We start from the raw sequence: 24,630 nt of genomic DNA on the forward strand, positions 1-24,630 counted from the left end.
ATGAGGGTTGGGAGATCTGATTTTGTTGTTTACACAAAACGGATCTGGTACAAGTTGATGTTTAATGGGCATATGTTAGCCCGTTTTGTCTGGATGGGAAAATGAGCCCATGTCTTTCTTTTCGCTGTTTTGGCTCTTTCCTGTTGTATGGACCACTTTTCTCTTTTGATATAATACTTACATTTTATTAAAATAAATAAATAAATAAAAAACAGTGAACTCCGCGAGAATTTGACCCTTTTGCGGACTTATAATTTGAATCAAACTCCAAATTTACCGATTTACGGTTAATCATATCCACGTGTTTATCTCATACTATTAGAGTCAAGGCCATGAGATTGATTCATACAAAAGATAGTTTGTGTTAATATATCGAGTTGTCAATTATATACAAGCACATACCCTACAGAAAATACGTATAGGCCCGTGCATCGCACGGGCATTAAATCTAGTCTAGTATATATATAAAAGAAAGTTTTTTCGAGCGATCTGAGAGCGTCCACATCACCAAAAATAAATTTAGGAAAGTATAATTTTTGATGTAAAAAATAAAGTGAAAAATCTTTTAATTATTATAATATGTATATTTCCTAAATTATATTCAAGTGATATTTCCAATTTTATATCAAACTTTTACATTTCATTTGTCAAAAAAATATCGTTAAAAAAATTATGAAAATAATATAATTAGTTTTGTGGTAAAAAATGATATCATTAGAGTATAAATTTCATATTATTTGCACATATTAAAGATGATGTACTTCTTAATATGTAAAATTGTGTACTTTTTAATTAGTATGTTTTGTCCCACATTGGAAAATAAGTAAGTGTGGTGAACATACTACATATAAATAGTAGAATTGTCCCACATTGAAAGATTAGTATAAGGTGGGTGATTCTATAATTATAAATAGGAGGCATACTTGGAACTTATGCATCAACCCAAAATCTTTTGAGTCTCTTAAGTATTGTCTTGGAGAGCTCTTAAAAGTTTATATCATTATATTTTCTACCTATAGATTTTATATGTCTTACATTCAAAAATAATGTAGGTGTGGTAAATATACCACGTTTAAATAATATAATTAGAATTATGTTAAAAAAAAATAATGTAGGTGTGGTAAATATACTACGTTTAAATAATATAATTAAAGTTGTGTTGAAAAAAATTATATCATTAGAGTATAGGTTCATATCATTTGCACATACTTTAATTATGATAAAAAAAACGTATGAATATTAATAGATGTATTTGCTTATTATTAAATCGGGTTGGACGTCGAATTAGGTTCAAAAAATATGGTGTACTTTTAAATATGTTATTCATCTCACATTGAAAAATAATGTAGGTGTGATAAATATATACTACGTATAAAAAGTTGAATTGTCCCACACCATAAGATTATCATAGGTGGGTTTTTGTTGAGAAAGCTCTAAGCTTTTGGGCAGCCTGGAAACAGGCCCAATCATCTAAGGTTCCAAGTCGTCTGGTACAGAATGATAGGGTGGCATGGATACCTCCGAGAAATGGGCAATGGAAGTTGAACATTGATGCGGCTGTGTTCGGTGATGCGGGGTGTGGTTTGGGAATGGTTGTTCGAGATTATCAGGGGAAGGTGGAGCGTATGGGAGTTCAACAGGTGCGTGATAAATGGTGTCCTGAAGTTGCAGAAGCTATGGCCGCGGAGTTTGGGTTGTTGACGGCTAAACAGATGGGGTTGGATAATGTCGTCCTTGAGTCGGACTGTCTCACGTTGATTACCATGCTTAAGTCGAAGTCCTTTCCGAATAATTACTTTGGTCGGGCTGGGAAAAAGGTCTCGGATTTAGCTAGTTCCTTTAGTTGTATTTCCTTTAATTTCACTCGTCGAGATGGAAATGTTGTAGCGCACGAATTGGCCCACCTAGTACCGCTTGAATTCTCTACGCGATATTGGGTTGGTGCGATTCCGGAGCGTGTGGAACCGTTTGTGCTTGTGGACTCTTTGGCTATTTCTAATTAATAATATGCAATTTCCCTTCAAAAAAAGATTATCATAGGTGAGGTGATCCTATGATTATAAATAGGATTTATCCTTGGAACTTAGGTATCTCCCCAAATATATTAAATCTCTCAAAGTATACTTATTATATAAGAGACTTTAAACATAATCTTGAATTAAATGTTTAATTTTAAAGTTGCAATATTTTTTTTAGGTGGGAGGAAGATCGATAAAATGGTTAATATTATAACGGAAATTTTTCATGTTACCCTCGAATTTTGTTAGATTACACATAATACCCCTAATTTTAAGTTTGTACATATAAAAACCTTGTGTTTACTTTTTTTCATAATGCTGTTACTCCTATGAGTAACTAGATGCGTAATTGAGCATGCCATGTTATTTGTGTTTTGTTATTTAGGTATTAAATATTAGTTTATTAAATAAAATATGGATTTAAATATTAGATGATGAAGTGTTTGTGTAATAGACGATAACAAAAGAAAAAAGACGTCAAAAGTCATAGGAGTAATGACATTATGATGGAAGTTGTCAAGTGGTATTCTGGGAAAGAAAAAGGTGAACACGGGGAGTACCATTTGTAGAAACTTAAACTTGGGGGTACCATGTGTAATCTATCAAAGTTCAAGGTTACCATGAGAAATTTCCAATATTATAAATTTATAATGATATAGTTAATTAAATTTTCATTAAAAGAGAGAGATATCCGTACCAATAAAACAATAAAGGGGGTATTATTTTTTAATTATTATTTTATTACCACGCCATCAAACTTAACGTTTATTTAACAGCCTTTTATATTAGGGGGTACCATGGGCAAAAAAAATGGAACCTCAAGGGTACTATAGGCAGATTCTTAAAAGTAGGGGCAACATGGAAAATATGACAAAATTAAGGGGTACCACAGGAAATTTCCGTATCTCAATTATGATAAAAAAAAATGAAGAAAAACAACGACAAATATTAATGGAGAGTACTTGATCATATTATTAAATTTAAATATAACTATTAGATATAATGAATAACAATTAACCGTATTCGGTATTCGGGATCTGGTTGAATGTCGAATTAAGTGCAAAAAATATGGTGTAATTCTGAGTATGTTATTTGTCCCACATTAAAAAACAATGCATGTTTGATGATATACTACGTATAAATGGTAGAATTGTCCCACATCAGAAAAATAATCCAAGTTTGGTGAATATATTACTTATAAATAGTAAAATTGTCCCCCATCGAAAGATTAGTATAAGGTGGGGGTGATTATATGATTATAAATAAGAATTAAGTAATTAACCCACGTATATATTAATCTTTTATTTTTTTTAAAAGAGATATTTTAATAATATGTAAACAAATCATTAGACATAGAATGTAAACATAAAACCCTTATGGTTTTTTTTTTTGCATTATAAATAAGTTAATTACCCCGTTGCAACGCACGGGCATTCAAACTAGTAATTTAATAATTTGTAAATTAAGTTAGTTATCCATACGCAAAACACCATATAGTTATAGTAAATGGCCGTCTTCAATGAGACGGATTGAATATTGATATGGGTGATTATTCACATACTCATATGTTTGCATGTAGCCATTTTTCGCTGCAGGAGGTCAAAACCCTGAATCATTCCTATATGCATTCAGCACTGAGGTTCTTGAAGCAGCTTACAATGTAAGATTCCTTGTCCTGATTCCTGAACTTACAATGTCATCGTTACAACTGGGTTTCTAAAAAATCGATTTTTACAAAATAGAAGTATGTTCTTCGAGACGACTCTTCTCTTGAACCGGTAAATAATGTTGTTGTTGCATTATGTTGTTTAACCATAAGTGTCTATCTGTAAGACCGTCTCACCCAAGTTTTGATTCAAAAAGATGACATTAAGCTAATGTTGTGATTCTGCTGATAACAGGAATCAAATGAAACACTACAGAAGATCTTTTCGCAACAGGGAAAGGGAGTGATAGTGAAGGCATCCAAAGAGCAAATTAAAGCTCTGACAGCTGAAGAAGAAGTGACGGAAAGCAATTTTGCGCCATGCCAAATCCTTAGTTATCTTCGAGAATCGAATGAATGTGGTAGACTCTTCATGGTTGATTACTGTGAATATAAGAAACTCCAAGACTACAACATGTTCATCTCCTTTTGCAACCTTGAACCGGTATATAATTTTTTGTTCTGAACTTGCTTTCGATGTTTAACGATGGAATCTATGTGATTCGGACTTTAAAGGGCATGAATGCATATGATCTTACAGGGCTGCATGAATAGTCCATTTATTAGCTCAAGGGCAACAAAGATCATAATGGCGGTAAAGGGGCGAGGCCGAGTTAAGATGGCAGCCTCTCGCTCTGTCGAAAAAGGCTCAATAGGAATTCAATACGTGAAAATCAGCTCGGAATTGAAGCCGGGCGTGGTGTTTGTTATTCCTCCAGGGCACCCTATGGTCCTCATGGCTTCTCAGGATGAAGGTTTAGAAACTATTTGTTATGAAGTCAATGCTAAAGGAAATCAGAAGTTTTCGCTTGCAGGTATAACTTCTAAACGATTTTGAGTAGCATACCCGATTATTAGGACCCGAAAAGATTCTGAAATGTGTACTGCTGTAACATGTCGTCTGTTTTAGCTAAAACTCTTGAAAGCTACCATTAACAAGTTACAGGGATAAGTCGTCTCTTAAGTGCTATAACAGGACCTTCTCATAGTGTAAGACCGTTTTATTTTTATTCTAATAATCTATGTTCTATGTAGGATGCCATTGTTATGCATTTCATCGAAGAATTTCCTTATTATAATACCGTTTAAAGAAAAAGAAAATACTGAATGCTCAAACAGTAAAATTCCACAGGTTCAGTTTGAAAATTGCAACAATCACGGCAAAACTAATCGAAAATAATTAAAATTATTATTGTTATGGAAGAACATTAGCGAATCGACAACCGTAAGCATCAAGATTATATAAATGGTTGCTCAAGGCTGCACATCTCACACACATCTGATGTATTTGGATTAGCAAAGGTACAACCATCACAAATCCAATACTCAGACTTGTTCAAATCATCGAAAGCTTCATCAAACCTCGACAAGCCAGAACTAACTGTATTTTCACCTGACTCGTCTTCCATCATGTCAAACTCCGACAACCCTTTCTCAAGATCACGAACCAGTTTCTCGAAATGGGAGCCTGTCACTTTCGTCAACGTTGTCAATTTATATTGGAACTTTGTGAATTGTTTCAGTCTTTCCTCTTCTTTCTTCAGTATTTCCTCTTCCGTCTCCTCCTTTTTCTCAAGTTCTTCCGCAGAATTCAAAACCCAATAATCTCGACTTTTTTCTACAGGAAGGAAATCGGATAATTCCTTTTCAGCACATTGATGAAGCCCTTCAAGATTAGCCTCGGCTTCACCTTGAATGTACTCGAAAAGTGCCTTCTTTCGTTGTTGATCAGCTGGGATATAGAATTGTTGTTTCGATAGAATGCAGTAACAAGAAAAATAAGAACAGAAACAGAACCGATTTGCAGCGACGAGGTAGGAAGGCCTCTGCCTTGAAAACTATTTCGGCACGACCGTGGTGGCGATCAGCAGACGCCGGTAGTTCCCCAAGGTTTGACACTGCAGCACCCAGACTTGCCCACTCAAGACTGGAAGCTTTGGAACGATGATAAGAACAGTACCCAAAAACGATTTTAGAAGAGAGGAGACATCTGAGATTGAGAGAGTAGAGCCGAGCCCGAGCCGGCGCGCGCGTGTGTGGTTGGACCCAAACCCACTGGCCCAATACTCCCAACAAAAGCCTCCTTGGTTCACACAATTAACCAACCAAAGGAAGGGAAAAATATAAACCCCTCAAAGAAGAGTTTCCCCACCGATGTGGGATGGAAGCAAAACCAAAAATTGGTTTTTTCCTTGATTTCAAAGTCATCACTTCCAACAAGAATCCATACGCGTAAGTCCATTTCAACACTTGTCTACACTCGATAATTTGCGCCCAAGCTTTTAGGATAAATTCAAACTGAGTTTCGGGTTTGTCCAAAATTTTACTCAGCTTCTCGATTGTAACCGTTTTCAGCTCTTCTCGAATTGACAGGGTGGAGTACATGTCATATGCATACATCCAATGTTCTTTTCGATAGCCTAATGAAATCGCTAAAAAAGTTCCTCTATAAAATCAAAGATCCGGGATCCTTGAAATTGTGAATATATTTGATTATAAGGACGTAGAAGATTTCAAAGGTAAGATTTATTTTTGGTATTCATTAAGGGTCCGGTACGAACGCTATTGTTCCCGTCCCAAAGGTGTTGCTCTTTATAGAGCAACTGCTTGCTTGTGTTATTGGTATACAAAACATAGTTCATCCCCGACGGCATCATCGTGCTTAATTAACCTGTTCAACATAAGGTTATAGTATATATTATACATATGTATCAATCATTGGCGGATCCATGAAACTCTAGGGCTAATTAAGGAAAGTATAGAGCGGAAACGCAATAAATAATTAATACCTTAAAACTCTTACTCAAACGTGATTAACAGATAAAAATGGTTTGCAGGGATATGAGGTGCATGAAATTGCATGGGAAAGGCCGGTATTTATAGGGACGTAGGAAGGATGTTATTAATCAATATATATATGGAGTATATAATATTATCTGTTATCTTTTAAAGTTAAGATTTATATTATCTTTTATGTTATCTTTTAAAGTTAAGATTTATTTTTGGTATTTATTAATATGGTACTTATCTTTTTAGATTTAGATTAATATTTACAAATTCTGTTTTTTTTCTAAGACTAATATTATTATTTTAATTAAAGTGTTTTAAAAAACTTGGAGTCTCTAGAATTGCCTGGAAAACGCCTCTTTTATATATATACTAGATTTAATGCCCGGGCGATGCCCGGGCCAATTTGTAATATCCTATGATTATAAGGTAATAATACTCTAACTCTCTAAGGCCATGCTTATAGAAGCTTAATTTTTCTGAATTGAACATATAAAAGCTTAACTGAACTTATGAAGCTTAAATTTTCTAAACTGAACTTATAAGAGCTAAATTGGACTTACGGGAGCTTAGCTTATAGAAAACTGTGTATGAATTGAGCTTAACTTTTCTAAGCTAAACTTATATGAGTTGAACTAAACTTATAGGAACTTAACTTTTTGCGGCTGAATTTACAGGAGCTTAACTTTTCTCAACTGAAAATATAATGAGAGCTAAACTGAGCTGAAAGTGATTTTAAGTCCAAATGAACATGGCCTAGCAAGTTCAACTCTCATTATATGTTATTAAAGTAATTTTACCTTGGAAGTGCTCGGAGCAAATGGGAGATTTGTAGTCCAATATAATTACGCCCTCCGACGCAGACCAAAGGTAACATGGGCGAAAATATAGAATTTAAGAAAAGGTGAAAAAAGGAGGAGTCAAAAGGGAAAAAAAATTTGAACCATGTAATTGTGGTGGGTTGGTAGGTAAGCCATGTAATGATATTTTGTGTAAATATCAAATGTGTATAAGGATAACTTGGTAATGTTGTGGCCAAAAAGGAATGTTAGCTTTGGTTTGGGCCGTCCATTTATAGTAAGAGTTACCTTTGGTCTCGGTTGGCGGGCGTATTAAAATTCTTTCTGTCACACTTTTTACGTTTTTGTGTCAAATTCAATTGATAATTAATAATGAGGGGGACGGAGGGAGAATAAATGTGGTTGATTGTTTTGGAATAAAGTATAATGGATTGGCTCTATTCTACTATCACTAATTCTTCTATTAGTTAGCAATCTTTTAATCAGGTTAACCAGACATCTCATATAATATAGGTAGTTATTAATTTGATTTTATTTTCTTTTTAACTATTTAGGATGGTTTTCTTGATATACTTAGAAAAATATACTTTTGTATTTAATTAACTTAACTGATATTAACCCGATCCAGATAGTACCTGACTCGAAATTTAAAAAAATGATTAAAGATGCTAAAAATGAAGCCGGTCGTAATCGAGCGGAAACCAAAACTGAGATAAATCCAATTTCAATTGAACAAATTTAACCCATATCGAAACGGTTTATGTACTATAGACATAAAAAAATGTCATAGAGCAGTGGCAATCTAGATCCGTTGAAAAAAAAATTGTTAAATCTATATTTTATAAGCCGATTTCGTGTGTTATATAGCAAACCAAATTATGATTTTTTTTCTTTTGTATTAATTTCAGACTTGGAAAAACTGTGTGTATACTATTTGAATTAACAGGCCAAACAAAATAACATGATACTAAGGGAGTATTCTAGGCTTCTAGCTAAAAACGGTGGCCACAATCCTTTGAGTCCCATCTCATTTAATACTATAATACGGAGTAATAATTAATAAAAAAACTTACATGCATTACTGTAATAATAAGGAAAACAAAATCAGAAGTAGGTAACCAAAGTAGAAGGATTAAGGATAGGGGCGGAACCAAGATGAAAATCTACCTAGGGCTAGATTTATAGACAATTGAAATGTGTTGATTAAAGAAAAATTCAAGCCGTTAATAGACATGTATGCGTTTCCACGTTCTAGGACACCCGAAAAGCGATACTCCATTTTTTGCGTGTTTCTCCAATTTTAGGCTAAAAAAAAATTATACTTTTTACGCAAAAACCGCCTTAATATTTTGGTTTGAATCTCGGATATAAAATTTTATGGATTCGCTAACATAATTTCTATCGAGAGAGATAGTAACTATTTTAATTAATCTTACATGCCTAATACGATAAAAATCTAGCATATAATATTTAATAATTATAACAATATAACATACTCAATAATTAATTATTTTATTTAAATATATGTTACGATAAAGTATTCATAAGATATTGTCGTATAAATTGAAGTTTTGTATGAGAAATGAATAAAATTGGACTTTGTGAAAAATGAATATTAAAAAATAGGGAAGACTTTCATTGTGTTTTGGAAACTCCATTAAATGCTGGTATTATTTAACCAAAATAAAAAGTAGAAATCTTGAAGGCAGGGGGAGTCGAACCCCTATCACCCCGCATGATAAACCATTCAACAACCAGCTATGCCACTTTGAAGTTACGTATGTAGAATGCACTAAATTTCATCTGTTATTTCAACGCGGGCTACAGCCCAAGTAGCTACAGCCACAGGCTGGTTCCGCTTCTGATTAAGGATAGAATTATTCACTGCATCAATGCTATTTCCTTTCGTACATGTATCCAACATGCAACAACTTACATGAATATCTCATAATCATAAAAGAGTTTGAGTCAAACTCTTTATAATATTCTATTAGTGTGTCTCTATGTTCTATCTCATATTCCCATCATGTAATGAACATATTTCATTGTTGATCAACTAAAATTCATCAAGCTTATTATTGTTTATGGTATGTATGTATGTATGCATGTTCAAATAGAATCACGAGCTGTTTGTCCTCTGATCTGTGCATAAAGTACCTACAAATTAAAATTAAGTGTACAAAATTAGAGAACCAAATAAATAAGAAGAAAAAGAACTTCAAACATGCAAACAAATCAACATTGCAATAAACAAAACCACTTACCTTTTCCAATAGTATTATTTGAAGATTTTCTCCATAAATTAACAACCATGTTACACACTCAACTTAATATTGTACCTGAAATTTTAAACCAAATTACACTATTAGTATTGGCGAAGAAAATAAACGATAGAATATAGCATTAAATTAAATATAATATGCAAACACATTATTAGCATAACAATAATTAACACTAATATACTGTACATCATACAATATCATGAATAAAGAGTATCTAGCTAACATAGAGCAGAACAAAATAAGAAACGAAGCATAGGAATTGAACACCCCTATATACTTCTTTTTATAGTTGGCACCAACAATCCTTTTCAAACTCAAATACAACTAAGGATATATATGTACGCAAGATATATAGGTAGACTCAAATACATAATATCTTAAAAGTTTATCTTAAAGTTATTTAGCATTATTTATTAATTTAAGTGTTTTGCTAATGTTGGAGACTCTAGAATTGCTCAAAAAAAGCTTCCTTTAATAATATAGATAGATATACTAGTTTGAATGCCCGTGCGTTGCAACGGGTTAATTAACTTATTTATAATGAAAAAAAAATGTTATAAAAGTTTAATGTTAATATATACGTGGGTTAACTCTTATTTATAATCATATAATCACCCCACCTTATACTAATCTTTCGATGTGGGACAATTCTACTATTTATAAGTAATATATTCACCAAACTTGGATTATGTTTCTGATGTGGGACAATTCTACTATTTATACGTAGTATATATTCATCAAACCTCCATTGTTTTTCAATATGGGACAAATAACATACTCAGAATTAGACCATCTTTTTTGCACTTAGTTCGACATCCAACCAGATCCCGAATACCGAATACGGACAATTGCTACTCATTATATATAATAGTTATATTTACATTTAGTAATATGATCAAGTACTCTCCATTAATATTTGTACGTTGTTTTTCTTCATTTTTTTTATCATAATTGAGATACGGAACCCGTGGTATCCCTTAATTTTGTCAGATTTTCCATGTTACCCTACTTTTAAGAATCTGCCTATGGTACCCTTAAGGTTCTAGTTTTTTGCCTATGATACCCCCTAATGTAAAGGCTGTTAAATGGACGTTAAGTTTGATGTCATGTTAATAAAATAACAATTAAAGAATAATATCCCCTTTCTTGTTTTATTGGCACGGATATCTCTCTCTTTTAAATGAAAATTTAATTAACTATATCATTATAATATTGAAAATTTCTCATGGTAACTTTGAACTTTGATAGATTACACATGGTACCCTTAATTTTAAGTTTCTACAAATAATACCCATGTGTTCACCTTTTTCTTTCCCAGAATACCATTTGACAACTTTCGTCATTACTCCTATGACTTGTGACTCCTTTTTCTTTTGTTATCTATTACACAAACAGTTTATCATCTAATTCCTAATTCCATATTTTATTTAATAAACTAACATTTAATACCTAAATAATAAAACACAAATAGTATGACATGCTCAGTTACCCATAGGAGTAACGACATTATGAAAAAAATTAAACACAAAGGTATTATATGTAGAAACTTAAAATTAGGGGTATTATGTGTAATCTACCAAAATTCAAGGGTACAATGAAAAATTTTCGTTATAATATTTACCATTTTATCGCTCTTCCTCCCACCTAAAAAAATGTTACAACTTTAAAAATTTAACATTTAATTCAAGATTATGTTTAAAGTCTCTTATATAATAAGTATACTTTGAGAGATTCAATATATTTGGGGTGATACCTAAGTTCCAAGGATAAATCCTATTTATAAACATGGGATCACTTCACCTTATGATAATCTTCTGATGTGGGACAATTCAACTATTTATACGTAGTATATATTTATCACACTTACATTATTTTTCAATGTGAGACGAATAACATATTTAAAAGTACCCCATATTTTTTTACCCTAATTCGACTCCAACCCGATTTAATAATAAGCAAATACTATATTATCTATTAATATTCATACGTTTGTTTTCTATTTTTTTATCATAATTAAAATATATGCAAATGATATGAACCTATACTCTAATAATAGAATTTGTTTTAATACAATTCTAATTATATTATTTAAACGTAGTATATTTACCACACCTACATTATTTTTTAATGTGGGACATATAAAATCTATAGGTAAAAAATAATAATATAAACTTTAAGAGATCTCCAAGACAATACTTAACAGACTCAAAAAGATTTTGGGTTATGACTTCTATTTATAATCATAAGATCACTCTGCCTTATGGTAATCTTCCGATGTGGGACAATTCTAATATATATACATAGTATATTCACCACACTTACATTACTTTTCAATGTAGGACACATAACATACTAAGTACACGATTTTTTTTCGCACCTACTTTGACATCAACTCGATTTAATAATGAGAAAATATAATAGAATCTACACTCTAATGATAGCATTTTTTTGTCACCATCTAATTATATAATTTTCATACGATAATTTTTTGTCAAATGAAATATAAAGTTTTTATATCAAAATTATAAACATCACTTTAATATAATATAGAAAATGTATATATATGAGACAATTCTATTATTTATACATAATATATTCACCACACCTACATTATTTTTCAATGTGGAACATATAATATACTAAAAAGTACATATCTTTTAGGATGCCTCTTATTTAAATTTCACCCTACTAAAAAATACATATCTTTTATATACTATTCTTTCGATGTGAGATACATAATTTAATTATTTAGACGTACGTTCATCATGCCTACATTATTTTTCAATGTGAAACATATAACATATCAAGAAGTAAATGTCTCTTCTTAAAAAAATCATTATTGTATACGTATTATTTTTCTTTGAAGGTAAAACCACTTAGTCTCGATCGACGATTATTAGATAGGGATCTCTATATCGTACATATAACGACACATTAACACTCTATTAGTGCATTCAGAAGACAACCATTAGTAAAATCTTTAGTTTTGTACTGTCTTAGGAGACAACCATTAGTAAAACTCTTAGTTTCGTATTGTGCTTTAACTTTGTGTATGTTATAATATTGTTCATTATAGGTTGCCTATGTGACACCAACATTAAGTGATTTTTGCTTCTCTTGTTCATGTTCTTAACTCTTTCCCGAGTAGTTATCATGAATCTCCACTTTATTTTTTATACCATATCGTAGAGATAATAATAGAAAATCTTAAGAGAGCTCTTTAAAACAATATTTATGAGACTCAAAAAATTTTGGGTTGATACATAAGTTTCAAATATGCCTCCTATTTATAATCATAGGATCACATCACCTTATACGAATCTTTCGATGTGGGACAATTCTACTATTTATATGTAGTATATTCACCACACCTACTTATTTTCCAATGTGGGATAAAACATATTAAAAACTACACAATTTTACATATTAAGAAGTACACCATCTTTAATATGTGCAAATAATATGAAATCTATACTCTAATGATAGCATTTTTTACCACAAAGCTAATTATATTATTTTCATAATTTTTTTAACGATATTTTGTTGCCAAATGAAATGTAAAAGTTTGATATAAAAATTAGAAATATCACTTGAATATAATTTAGGAAATATACATATTATAATAATTAAAAGATTTTCCACTTTATTTTTTACATCAAAAATTATACTTTCCTAAATTGATTTTTGATGATGTGGACGCTCTAGAATCGCTCGAAAAAACTCTCTTTTATATATATATATATATAGACTAGATTTAATGCTCGTGCGATGCACGGGCCACTTGTAATATTCTGTCATGAAGTACCGTTGAACATCTAAGAATGCCAGCTCCCGTCTACTAAGAGGCTAGATGGGAACTCTAATTTCAAACTTACTAAGATTATTCATCCTAATACTTTTCTAATTCATTAAAAACACTCGAATAGTTAAAACTAATTCTATGCAATAATTATTATCTAAAATAATCAAATTCCACACCCCAGTACATTTCACTGACAACACTGTAATAATTTTACACATTAAGGCATCTTTTGATTGATAAAGGAATTGGATCAAAATGACTTGATAATGCAACACGAAAATGATATGTCTACTTTCAATATTTAAGATCGAAGACACTTATGACCGTTTGCCATGTCTAACTGTAAATGCCAAAGACTTAGATATGATATGATTGTACAATACTATTTATACAATTGCAGTATAATCGTCCTATTTAATTTGTGAACAATTTGTGTATCTGCACATTAAAAGTTACACCCTCCGTTCCAATCATTATCTATTTTCGTTATGGGGTGTATCACGAGTTAGGATCCTCTGTCTCACTTTTGTGTCCCATTGTGTGTGTCACTCCACTCATCTTTTGACACATCACTTGTTGCAAAATAAAATATTGCAATAATTATATTAATTTGTTGATTTGTTAGAAGGTGATTGGAGTGGCATATACATTGGGACACCTTAGTTGTTATCTATTTATATTTTTGGAAGGTTCTACGTAGGCAAGTAGCGATATGTGAATTGGGCAAGTTAAATTGAGATAACTTCTTAATTTTTATTTTTATTTTCTTGATTTTTATGTCAAAACGAATAAATAACAATTGACCGAGACGGAGCATTTAATACTATCACCAACGAACTAATGATAGTAATAGTGACCGAACTACTATCCAGATTGAGTATAATAAGGTTCATATAGATGGACCAACACATGCAACTAAAAAACAAAGAAGACATGCATGCATTATGAAACAAATAATAATATAAAAACGTACAACAAATACGTTTGGAAGAAAGTTTGATGTTGTGCAAAGAAAGCTTGACCGTTGGCAAAATTTTATACAATATCGAAGAAGGTTGATGTTGTACAAACTACACAAATGTATAGTTCAGGTAGTTTATATAAGTTGGGTCTCTGATATTGTTCGAAAGTCTCAAATAATGTTAAAATTTTATAGTCGTTCGAAAAAGGTAGTATGAATTTCAGATTTTAAAAATAAAACGCATGGAATTCATTTTGTTAAAACACTACAAAGTTCATGTTGTGAAAACCAAATACTACAAAGCTAGTTAAAACAATAACTTCGAGGACCTCTCGTTAGGAAATTACCGATCGAGCATAGTATTTTCGTGTAAATGTAGTGCAATGCACATATGAAGTATAAGTTGGCTTTCTTGCTCAATCTATCCTATGTAACCGCTATTTACTCTTATAAACTTTTGCGTTGCCATTAATTTGCATCTGTAAAAACATTGTGTTGTTATAATTGTCAAAACTCATTATCCTATGTAAGAGGTATTGAGTACTTTAAAATTAAAGAAACTTAAGATGATTAAACACAGAGTATATGTTGCTCTAAAATTGTATGGAAAGAAATTTTCCTAGCTACCAATGAAGAAGACACATATGAGTATATGACTAAGGTCTTATTTTTAAGACCTTGTGTACTGTGTAGTGTAATGCTGGATAATTTTTTGCGTATAGTTTAATAATCTGAACTTAAATTTGTAGAGTACCAACTGAAAAACCCGGCAACACAAAAGTAATTCAACAAAGAGTAAACTGTAAACAGATAGAAAATTGTAGATGGATAATTACATGTCTTTCATAATACTCGTACAAAAATACTTCTAAAAGACCTACATGTGTTATAATGGTAACACTTACCTAATACGGCCGTACCACACCAATGGTAACATTCCTTATTTGGCCCACAACATCACCAAATTATCCTTATACCCATTTGATATTTACATAAAATGTCACTACATACCCCACCTAACAACTCACAATTAAACCCACAATTACATACCCTACCTATTTTATTCCCTCTTTACCCCTTCTTTTACCATCTTTTCTTAAAAACCCCATTTTTTACCACGTTACCATTTGTATGGTACGGAGGGAGTATATAACTTTGAGGCTTTAACACTTAAAAGGGAGAAACAAATAAACAACGGAATGAGGGGTGATAAGGCTGAGGTAATATATAAACGCGGGAGGTCTTCTTTAAGACGGATATATATATGTATCTTAAGAATAAAATAGTTCAAATAACACCTAAAACTTGCGTAGATGGGACAAATCTTTTGTTAATCTCACTGCATTCTATTTTTGTCTTATGTGTTATACTTGACATGTCTTATGGACGGAAAATTATGTCCGTCTTAAATGAGACTTTGTGATATAGACAATGATATTATCTTCTACGGATTATATTTTTTGTTTGGTTGTTGCTCCTTCCATCAATCATTGGCTTGTCAATATTTTTTTGCATAGACATCACCCGATAAAATATGGAATTGCACTGCAAGGAGGGAAAAAAAGGAATTAGAATAAACATCTTCATTACCATGAACACAGGCAAACATAAAAACTAATACGCACGAAGTAAATATAAAAAACTGTGCAAATACGTACGAAGTAAATATAAAAAACTGTACAAATAATAGTAAGTTAACGTGAATATAATAAAAGAATTACTAAAAAAAAAGTAATATGATTAGCATATTATGGATTAATTGATTGCTTTTATAGTGCTTTTATACTACCATTGGTCCATTAGAATCAACTTAGGAGTCGTATTTGTTTGAATAATAATCTATCACAAACTGTATGCTTAGAAGACTTCCATCGTCGATCAACTTCATATATAATCTTCAATTTAATATACATTATTTTTTTTAAAAAAAATTGGGAAGTTCGAAACAATTGGGCTCTCTGTAGTCGCTCGAAAAAAGCTTCCTTTAATAATATAGATAGATATTGATTTTTATAATCAAATTTTATTAAAATAAAATAAATAGAAATCGTGATTATTTAACACGAGGTGTTACAAACATACCCCCATAAAAAAAGTTTCGTCCTCGAAACTTGTAGATAGGACTCAGATAAAAAGGTTTGACATGGTGGAATTCCTTAAGCTGCGAAAAAAACAGATCGGCTTAAGAAAAACGAGTTTCTTACATTCGTAAGGGAGAGGCTGAGCGAAATGGGCTCGAAGGTTTTCACTTGTTATGGCATTTCTGAGGTTTCCTATTTTCATAATTTCCATCATCGGATAGGCTTTTAATATGTATAGATTAGTTATCGTCTAGTTTCCTTTATTACTATTTCCAACGGACACCTATGCTACTCCAAACCATTTCCAACGGCTCTGCTACAGTAACTTTCCCCTTTTATAAAAACTCAATTTCCTAACATCATACTTACTACATCATTCCTATTTCTTCATAACCTCAAAATCTCAAATGAATTGGACTCCATCAACTTCCGACAGGGCTAACCCACCCGACGAGCTACACGAGTCCATTAAGAAGTCTCTCAACGAGTTGAAGAATTTGCTTAGTCTTCTAATGGTCGTGTTGGTTGTTATGTTTGCTTTCTTTGTAATGTTATTCGTCCATCTATGCTAAATAGTTGTAATAATCACCAATAAAAAAAATGATGGACCGTTATTGATATAGGGTACTAATCCTTTATACTCGTATTTTTATACCCTTTATTCGAATATTGGTAAGGGATCATATCACTCATATCCTTAAAGAATTTAGCAAATAAATTCGTAACTTAAATGTGTAGCACCTTATGTTGAAGTGAGTGTCCTCCACAATAGTGCATTTACATATTAAATCTCGTACAAGGAATATAAGGGATTTATTTCATATATTTGTCAGTTGATTAACGTTTATCGGTAACGCTCGGCTGACTAGAGTTTGACGTTACTGTCGTGTGACGGCGCTGATCAACTGATCCCTTTAGGTCACACCTATAGGATGACGCCCAAATTGGAAATATTAATTATTTGTATACGATACGATTTTTAATTCCTTGTATTAATTGACTTTTAATAAGTCGTGTGAATATATTATTTGATGATGGGTTACGAACTCGGGCCAAGAGGATTTATTATTTTATTATGTGATAATTAATTAATAAATATAAATTAGAATTAATTAATTAATTAATTGTTAATTAATTAGTTTTATACGATATGTGTGTATTTTTTAGGCGGAAGTAATTAGCTAATTAAACTTACAAGAGGTTGTAAAATTAGCTAATAGAATCTTATGGGGCACATTTTATATTGATAAAATGGTCTAATAATACTTAAAAGTTGGGTGAACATTATTTGTTAATTTATATTATTTAAGTGTTAAATAATCAAATTAATATTTAATTATATAAGATAATTAAATACTGGACTTATAAGCATTTGTGGGACAAATGTCGGAAATTAAAATGGACCCAAAATTTCTTACATGTGTCAATTAGATGGTATGTTGATAGTCAACAAGTGGTTAAGTGTAACCCACTAACAATTGTGTTCATTTTTTTACATTTCCTTGCCTATAAATACCACCTTATACACACATTTACAAGGATGATTTTTAGGCCAAAAAATCCTCAAAATTACTCCCTTGGTCGTGCCTATTAAAGAGAAAAAGAAAAACTTATTTTCTTCATATTTTCTCATCAAAAACTTGATCAAATTGTTGATCATCATCAAAAATAATTCACAAAATTATAATACATATAAACTAATATTATTAGTGTAATAATATTACATAGTATACAAGGTTATCCTACTAATTATCTAGTTAGTAATTATTAGGATTTTTGGGTTTAATCTTGGGTGCATCCAAAGTAGATCACCTAGGTTGGTGATTTGGGTATTAGAGGATCATCCACATAATATAAGCTCAAGAACAACATCAAGGAAGGAGTCCTTGAGTTGTGCCAAAATATTTCCAATAGCACTGTAAGGAAATTCTTCTTATATGGTTTTATACCATCTTTTATGTTGTATACTTTTGCATGCATGTAGATTTAGACCATCTTATGAAATTAGTTAGTAATTTTTATATCATTAGAAGTGTCTAATGAGGGTCTAAAGACTAAAAAGTGGTTTCAGAGCATTGTTACATACATGCATGTAGTCATAAGGTGATTTTATGAGTTTATGAGATAAATTAATAAAATTTGATATTTTGTTGTTAAAATTGATTTTATCACAACATATGGTCTTGCATGTAAATAATTTGGTCTTAAAATAAAATGGGTCGAAAATTTTATTTTTCTAATATTTAATCACTTAAAATTACTTTTTATGACTTAAAATGGCATAAAATTGAGTAAAAATGCACTAAAATTAATTAAGAGTTAATTAAGTTATGTTGCATGTTAATTTTATGTATATTTATTTATAGATGACCACATTCATGTTCTATTTATGATAAATAGAAATTTTAAATTAATGTGATTAATTTAGGTAGTTTATTGATTTTTATTTGATAAAAATTGGTAAATAATGGTTATTTTACAAATAAATATTTATTTAGTTTTTGGGCTCAAATTTTTAAAATTTTAGCTCCTTGAAATAGTTCCAAAATGTACAAAATTTTTTGAAGTTGTTTCAATTTTTATGATTTAATTTAGAATTAAGCCGTAAAAATTGTCGTTTACCGAGAAAATTGTAAAGTTGTTTTAAATAAATTTTAAAACCATAAATTTTCATATGCATGTTATTTTGGTGAAAGACTAGAATGTACAAAAATTTAAAATTTAATTTTCTATAAATATTTTAAATAAATGGAATTTTTCCATAATAATTATGAATTATTATTTCATTTTTGTTATAAAGTGTGTTGTAAACCCATATTACTTCAAGATAATTAGTGTGAATAATTATTTTGATTTTAGACCAGATTAGTATGATAAGTAAATTTTAAAAAATATTTAAGAATTGATTATGGATTTTTTTAATGGTAAAAATTCCGTCAAAGCAAGCTCAAATAATCATTGTTGGTAAGTTGGACGATTTGGCATGACATTTTACATAATACAATTTTATTATTCATATGGATGAATGGGTTTTTTTTTTGTATTTAAATTATGTAATTTTACCTAATATGGCCATAGGTAGAAGTTGGCATTGCCGCCCGTAATGTAAGGGAATATCGATTTGTTTTGTAATTAATTGCGATTTCGCATCGCCCAATTTGTAATTAATTAATAGTTTTCTTATTTTGCTACAAATTGTATAATAAGAAATTGCTATGTAATTTATTTATTAGTAGTTAAATGAAGCATCTAAAGATGGAGTTTTCATAAAGATGGTGAATTTCGGAAAGGCGTTCCAAAATCCTAAAGAAGGAAGCCATTTTATCAAAGACTCAAGGGACCAAGAAGTTGGTTTCCGAAGTGTATTTTTATTTAAGTTAATAGGATTAACTAGGTGGCCATATTAGGATTTTTAGTTTTACTTTGCTAGTTTTGATGCCAAATCGTCATTACATGTTTTTTATTTTCGTTGTTATCGATATAATTGTCTAGCATTCACCAATTTTGTTCACTTAAAAGTGATAGACAATTAAATTGATAAGATCTCTCACCTTGAAATATTGAGATTAGCTTTACCAAATATTAGCATCTATGAATCCCTTCTTCATTAGAGGTAGGTTCGGATCACTGAGGTACACTCTTTTTACGTTGGGTAAGTAGGGTAATAAAAGTTATTACGCGTGAAAATTGGTTGGACTCAACGGGATTAGTATGGGTTGAATCGGTCCACCGTGCCCATATTTAATTCTGAGGCTAAAAGATAGATTTTTAAGAAAATCCGTCGACCAAGAGTTCTAATCGTAGAATCAGTCAAAATTGTTGACTCACCAAATTTATATAAATATGGGTTGAATCGGTCCACCGTGCCCGTGTTTATATAAATATGGATCTTAGAATCATTTATATAATTCAGTGGGAGATCATTATATAAATGGGAACTTGTTAAAATAATTTTACAAGTAAAATGTTTAAACGATAAATGTTAATTTTTCTTTTATTTCCTTTTGTAGTAATCACAATGGCTTCTACTAGTCAAACCGCCACAATATCTAAAGATTCATGGCTTCGTTCTTTTATGGACAAATATGTTTTAAAAGCCGACAGTAGTAATTTTAAAGATTGGGAAGAACAACTTCGATTAGCTGCCGCAGGTGATGGCAAATTACGTTACCTAGTCGATCCCTCTCCCCCTTCACCTTGTTCTAGGGCCACTGCCGATGTAAGGGAAGCTTTTAATGAATATCAAAGAGAATCTGCTGCTGTAAAAAAATGTTTTGATTTTTGTAATGGATCCTGCCTTACAAAGGCAATGCGTCAAATTCCACAATGCTCATGAAGTATTCTCGAGGCTTTCTAAAATGTTTTCTCAAGCCCCGAGGATAATTCAATATGACACAGCAGTTCGTTTCTTTGAGGCTAACCTCAAAGATGGACAACCTGTAAGTTCACACGTACTTAAAATGATTGAGTACGTGGAAACTCTAGATGGGTTGGGATGTAAGATCTTTGATGAGCTTGTGGTGGACCGAGTGCTCCACTCTCTCTCAAATGTCAAAGGATTTACCCAATTTAGGGTAAATTATAATATGACAAACATGAAGAAAAGTCTTCATGAGCTCCATTCTTTGTTTGTGCAAGCAGAGAAGGACATGGGATTGAGTGGGAGTACGAGGAAGGACGTTCTTGCGATTAATGTGAAGGAGAAGAAGAAGTATAAGAGGAATGCTATTGCGAATAGCTCTACCAAGCCTAAACCTAAGAAGGGTAATCCTCTTAAATACACTTGTAATTATTATAATAACAAGGGACATTGGAGGCGTATTTGCTCCAAATATCTGGATGACATCAAAGCTGGCATTGTGAAGCCAATATGTAATTTCTCAACCGAATCTTTTATGATAGACATAAATTACGCATTAAGTACAACTTGGGTATTAGATATTGGTTGTGGTTCTCACTTGTGTAATCACTTGCAGGGCCTAAAAAGCGTAAGGAAGCTAAACAAGGGAGATGTTGATCTCCGAATGGGTAACGGATCTAAAGTAGCCGCCGTTTCAGTAGGAACCTATGTACTTAATTTAGCTTCGGGTTTGCAGTTGTTTCTAAATAATTGTTATTTTGTACCGACGTTGTCTAGAAATATAATATCAGCATCTGTGTTAGACGCATAAGGTTTTACTTTCGTAATCAAAGACAAGTGTTGTAATTTTTCCCTTAATGGGACTATATATAGCCAAGCTATTTCACTCAATGGTATTTAAATTCTAGACACTTGCAATGATGTTTATCATTTAGATAATAAAAGACTCAAAATAGGTGATCCCGATCTATCTTATTTATGGCATTGTCGATTAGGATATATCAACGAGAAACGCATTAAAAGACTATTGTCGACTGGTATAATTAAACCATTTGATTTCGAATCATTTGGCATATGCGAATCTTGTCTTCTTGGCAAGATGACTCGTGCACCTTTTCTAGGAAAGGGATCTCGAGCTAGTAAGTTATTGGGTTTAATACACACCGATATATGTGGTCCAATGACTATCACTGTTAGAGGAAATTATGACTATTTCATTACTTTCACCGATGACATGAGTATATATGGGTATGTCTACTTAATGAGGTATAAAAGTGAAGCTTTTGACAAGTTCAAGGAGTTTCAGAATGAAGTAGAAAACTAATTAAATAGGAAGATTAAAACATTACGATCAGATCGTGGTGGAGAATATTTAAGCAATGACCTTAGAGATCACCTTAAAGACTGTGGTATTGTATCTCAATTAACTCCTCCTGGCACACCACAGCTGAATGGTGTGGCTGAAAGGAGGAATCAAACTTTATTAGATATGGTCCGATCAATGATGAGTCAAACTGAGTTACCTAAATCATTTTGGGGGTTTGCCATTTTATCTGTTATACGCTCACTTAATCAAAGTCCCACTAAAGCATCTGACAAAATTCCATATAAGATATGGAAAGGGAAGGTACTGAATTTACGATACATAAAAGTATGGGGTTGTGATGCTTATGTCAAGGGCAAGTCTGATGATAAGCTTGCACCTCGTTCTGACAAATGTATTTTTGTAGGCTACCCTAAGGAAACTTATGGATATTACTTCTACAATAGTAACGAGAACAAAGTGTTTGTGGCTCGTGAAGCTGTCTTTCTAGAAAAAGAGTTTATTTCTAGAAGACAGAGTGGGAGAAAATTTGAACTCGATGAAGTTCAAAAGCCACAAACTGATGTGACGGTATAGGAAGATGTTCCTTCTACATTTGACTCGGTTATTGTTTCTAAACCTAGGAGGTCAGAGAGGGTTAGTCGCCAGCCTGATAGATAGCTTGGTGTTATCGAGGAAGATGGTGACTATGAGGTATTACTTTTAGAAAGTGATGAACCTAAAACCTACGAAGCGGCTATTACTAGTTCTCACTCTAAGTTATGGCTCGAGGCCATGCAATCCGAAATGGATTCCATGTATGATAATCAGGTATGGGACCTGGTTGACTTACCTAAAGATGTTCGACCTCTTCAGTGTAAGTGGATCTTTAAGATTAAAATCGGCATAGATGGACATAAAGATGTCTACAAAGCTAGATTGGTGGCAAAAGGTTTTATCCAGGTTCATGGTTTACACTATGACAAAACTTTTGCACCGGTAGCTATGCTTAGATCTGTTTGGATAATGTTAGCGATTGCTGCATTCCATGATTATGAGATATGGCAAATGGTTGTCAAGACCGCATTCCTGAACGGGTTTCTAGAAGAGGAAGTGTATATGACACAACCTGAAGGTTTTGTGGATCCTAAAAATCCTAATAAAGTATGAAAACTTAAGAGATCTATTTATGGTCTTAAGCAAGCGTCAAGGAGTTGGAAGCATCGTTTTGATCATGTTATTAAACAGAATGGTTTTTCTCCAAGTGTTGAGGAACCATGTTTATACATGAAGTTTAGTGGGAGTAAAGTTGTTTTCTTGCTTTTATATATGGACGATATATTACTCATTGGGAATGATGTAGATATGCTTGCTTCTGTCAAGAAGTAGTTAGGAAATCACTTCCAAATGAAAGATTTGGGAGAAGCTCAGTGCATCTTGGGTATCCGGATCTATAGAGATAGATCTAAAAGGACATTCTCCGGATCAAGGAAAACACTTTATGATATGATCACGTGCAAGAACGACCTGAAAGAGATCTTGCATTGAGTGAGAGATATTATTGGACAAGAGAATTCGTAACGCACACTTGTGTCGAACAAGTGGGAGATTGTTGGAGTGAGTGTCCTCCACAATAGTGCGTTTACATATTAAATCTCGTACAAGGAATATAAGGGATTTATTTCATATATTTGTCAGTTGATTAACATTTATCGGTAATGCTCGGCTGACTAGAGTTTGACGTTACTGTCGTGTGACGGCGGTGATCAACTGATCCCTTTAGGTCACACCTATAGGATGACGCCCAAATTGGAAATATTAATTATTTGTATACGATACGATTTTTAATTCCTTGTATTAATTGACTTTTAATAAGTCGTGTGAATATATTATTTGATGACGGGTTACGAACTCGGGTCAAGAGGATTTATTATTTTATTATGTGATAATTAATTAATTAATATAAATTACAATTAATTAATTAATTAATTGTTAATTAATTAGTTTTATACGATATGTGTGTATTTTTGAGGCGGAAGTAATTAGCTAATTAAACTTACAAGAGGTTGTAAAATTAGCTAATAGAATCTTATGGGGCACATTTTATATTGATAAAATGGTCTAATAATACTTAAAAGTTGGGTGAACATTATTTGTTAATTTATATTATTTAAGTGTTAAATAATCAAATTAATATTTAATTATATAAGATAATTAAATACTGGACTTATAAGCATTTGTGGGACAAATGTCGGAAATCGAAATGGACCCAAAATTTCTTACATGTGTCAACTAAATGGTATGTTGATTGTCAACAAGTGGTTAAGTGTAACCCACTAACAATTGTGTTTGTTTCTTTACATTTCCTTGCCTATAAATACCACTCTATACACACATTTACAAGGATGATTTTTAGACCAAAAAATCCTCAAAATTACTCCCTTGGTCGTGCCTATTGAAGAGAAAAAGAAAAAGAAAAAAAAAACTTATTTTTTTCACATTTTCTCATCAAAAACTTGATCAAATTGTTG

General features: G+C 31.8%; 1 protein-coding gene and 1 long non-coding RNA gene across 2 annotated transcripts; both read left to right on the top strand.

Moving 5' to 3' along the window:
• LOC141639748 (uncharacterized) lies at positions 1 to 2,003 on the top strand. Its single transcript, XM_074448796.1, has 2 exons — positions 1 to 74; positions 1,412 to 2,003. The coding sequence occupies exons 1-2, from the start codon at positions 1 to 3 to the stop codon at positions 2,001 to 2,003; spliced, it is 666 nt and encodes a 221-aa protein (XP_074304897.1).
• Positions 2,004 to 3,592: 1,589 nt separating this feature from the next.
• On the top strand, positions 3,593 to 4,533 carry LOC141639774 (uncharacterized). Its single transcript, XR_012542667.1, has 3 exons — positions 3,593 to 3,678; positions 3,920 to 4,168; positions 4,265 to 4,533. It is a non-coding gene; the product is annotated as an uncharacterized LOC141639774 (long non-coding RNA).
• Positions 4,534 to 24,630: the final 20,097 nt, after the last annotated feature.

The sequence above is a fragment of the Silene latifolia genome, unplaced genomic scaffold (genome assembly GCF_048544455.1).
Source record: "Silene latifolia isolate original U9 population unplaced genomic scaffold, ASM4854445v1 scaffold_57, whole genome shotgun sequence".
NCBI lineage: Eukaryota > Viridiplantae > Streptophyta > Magnoliopsida > Caryophyllales > Caryophyllaceae > Silene > Silene latifolia.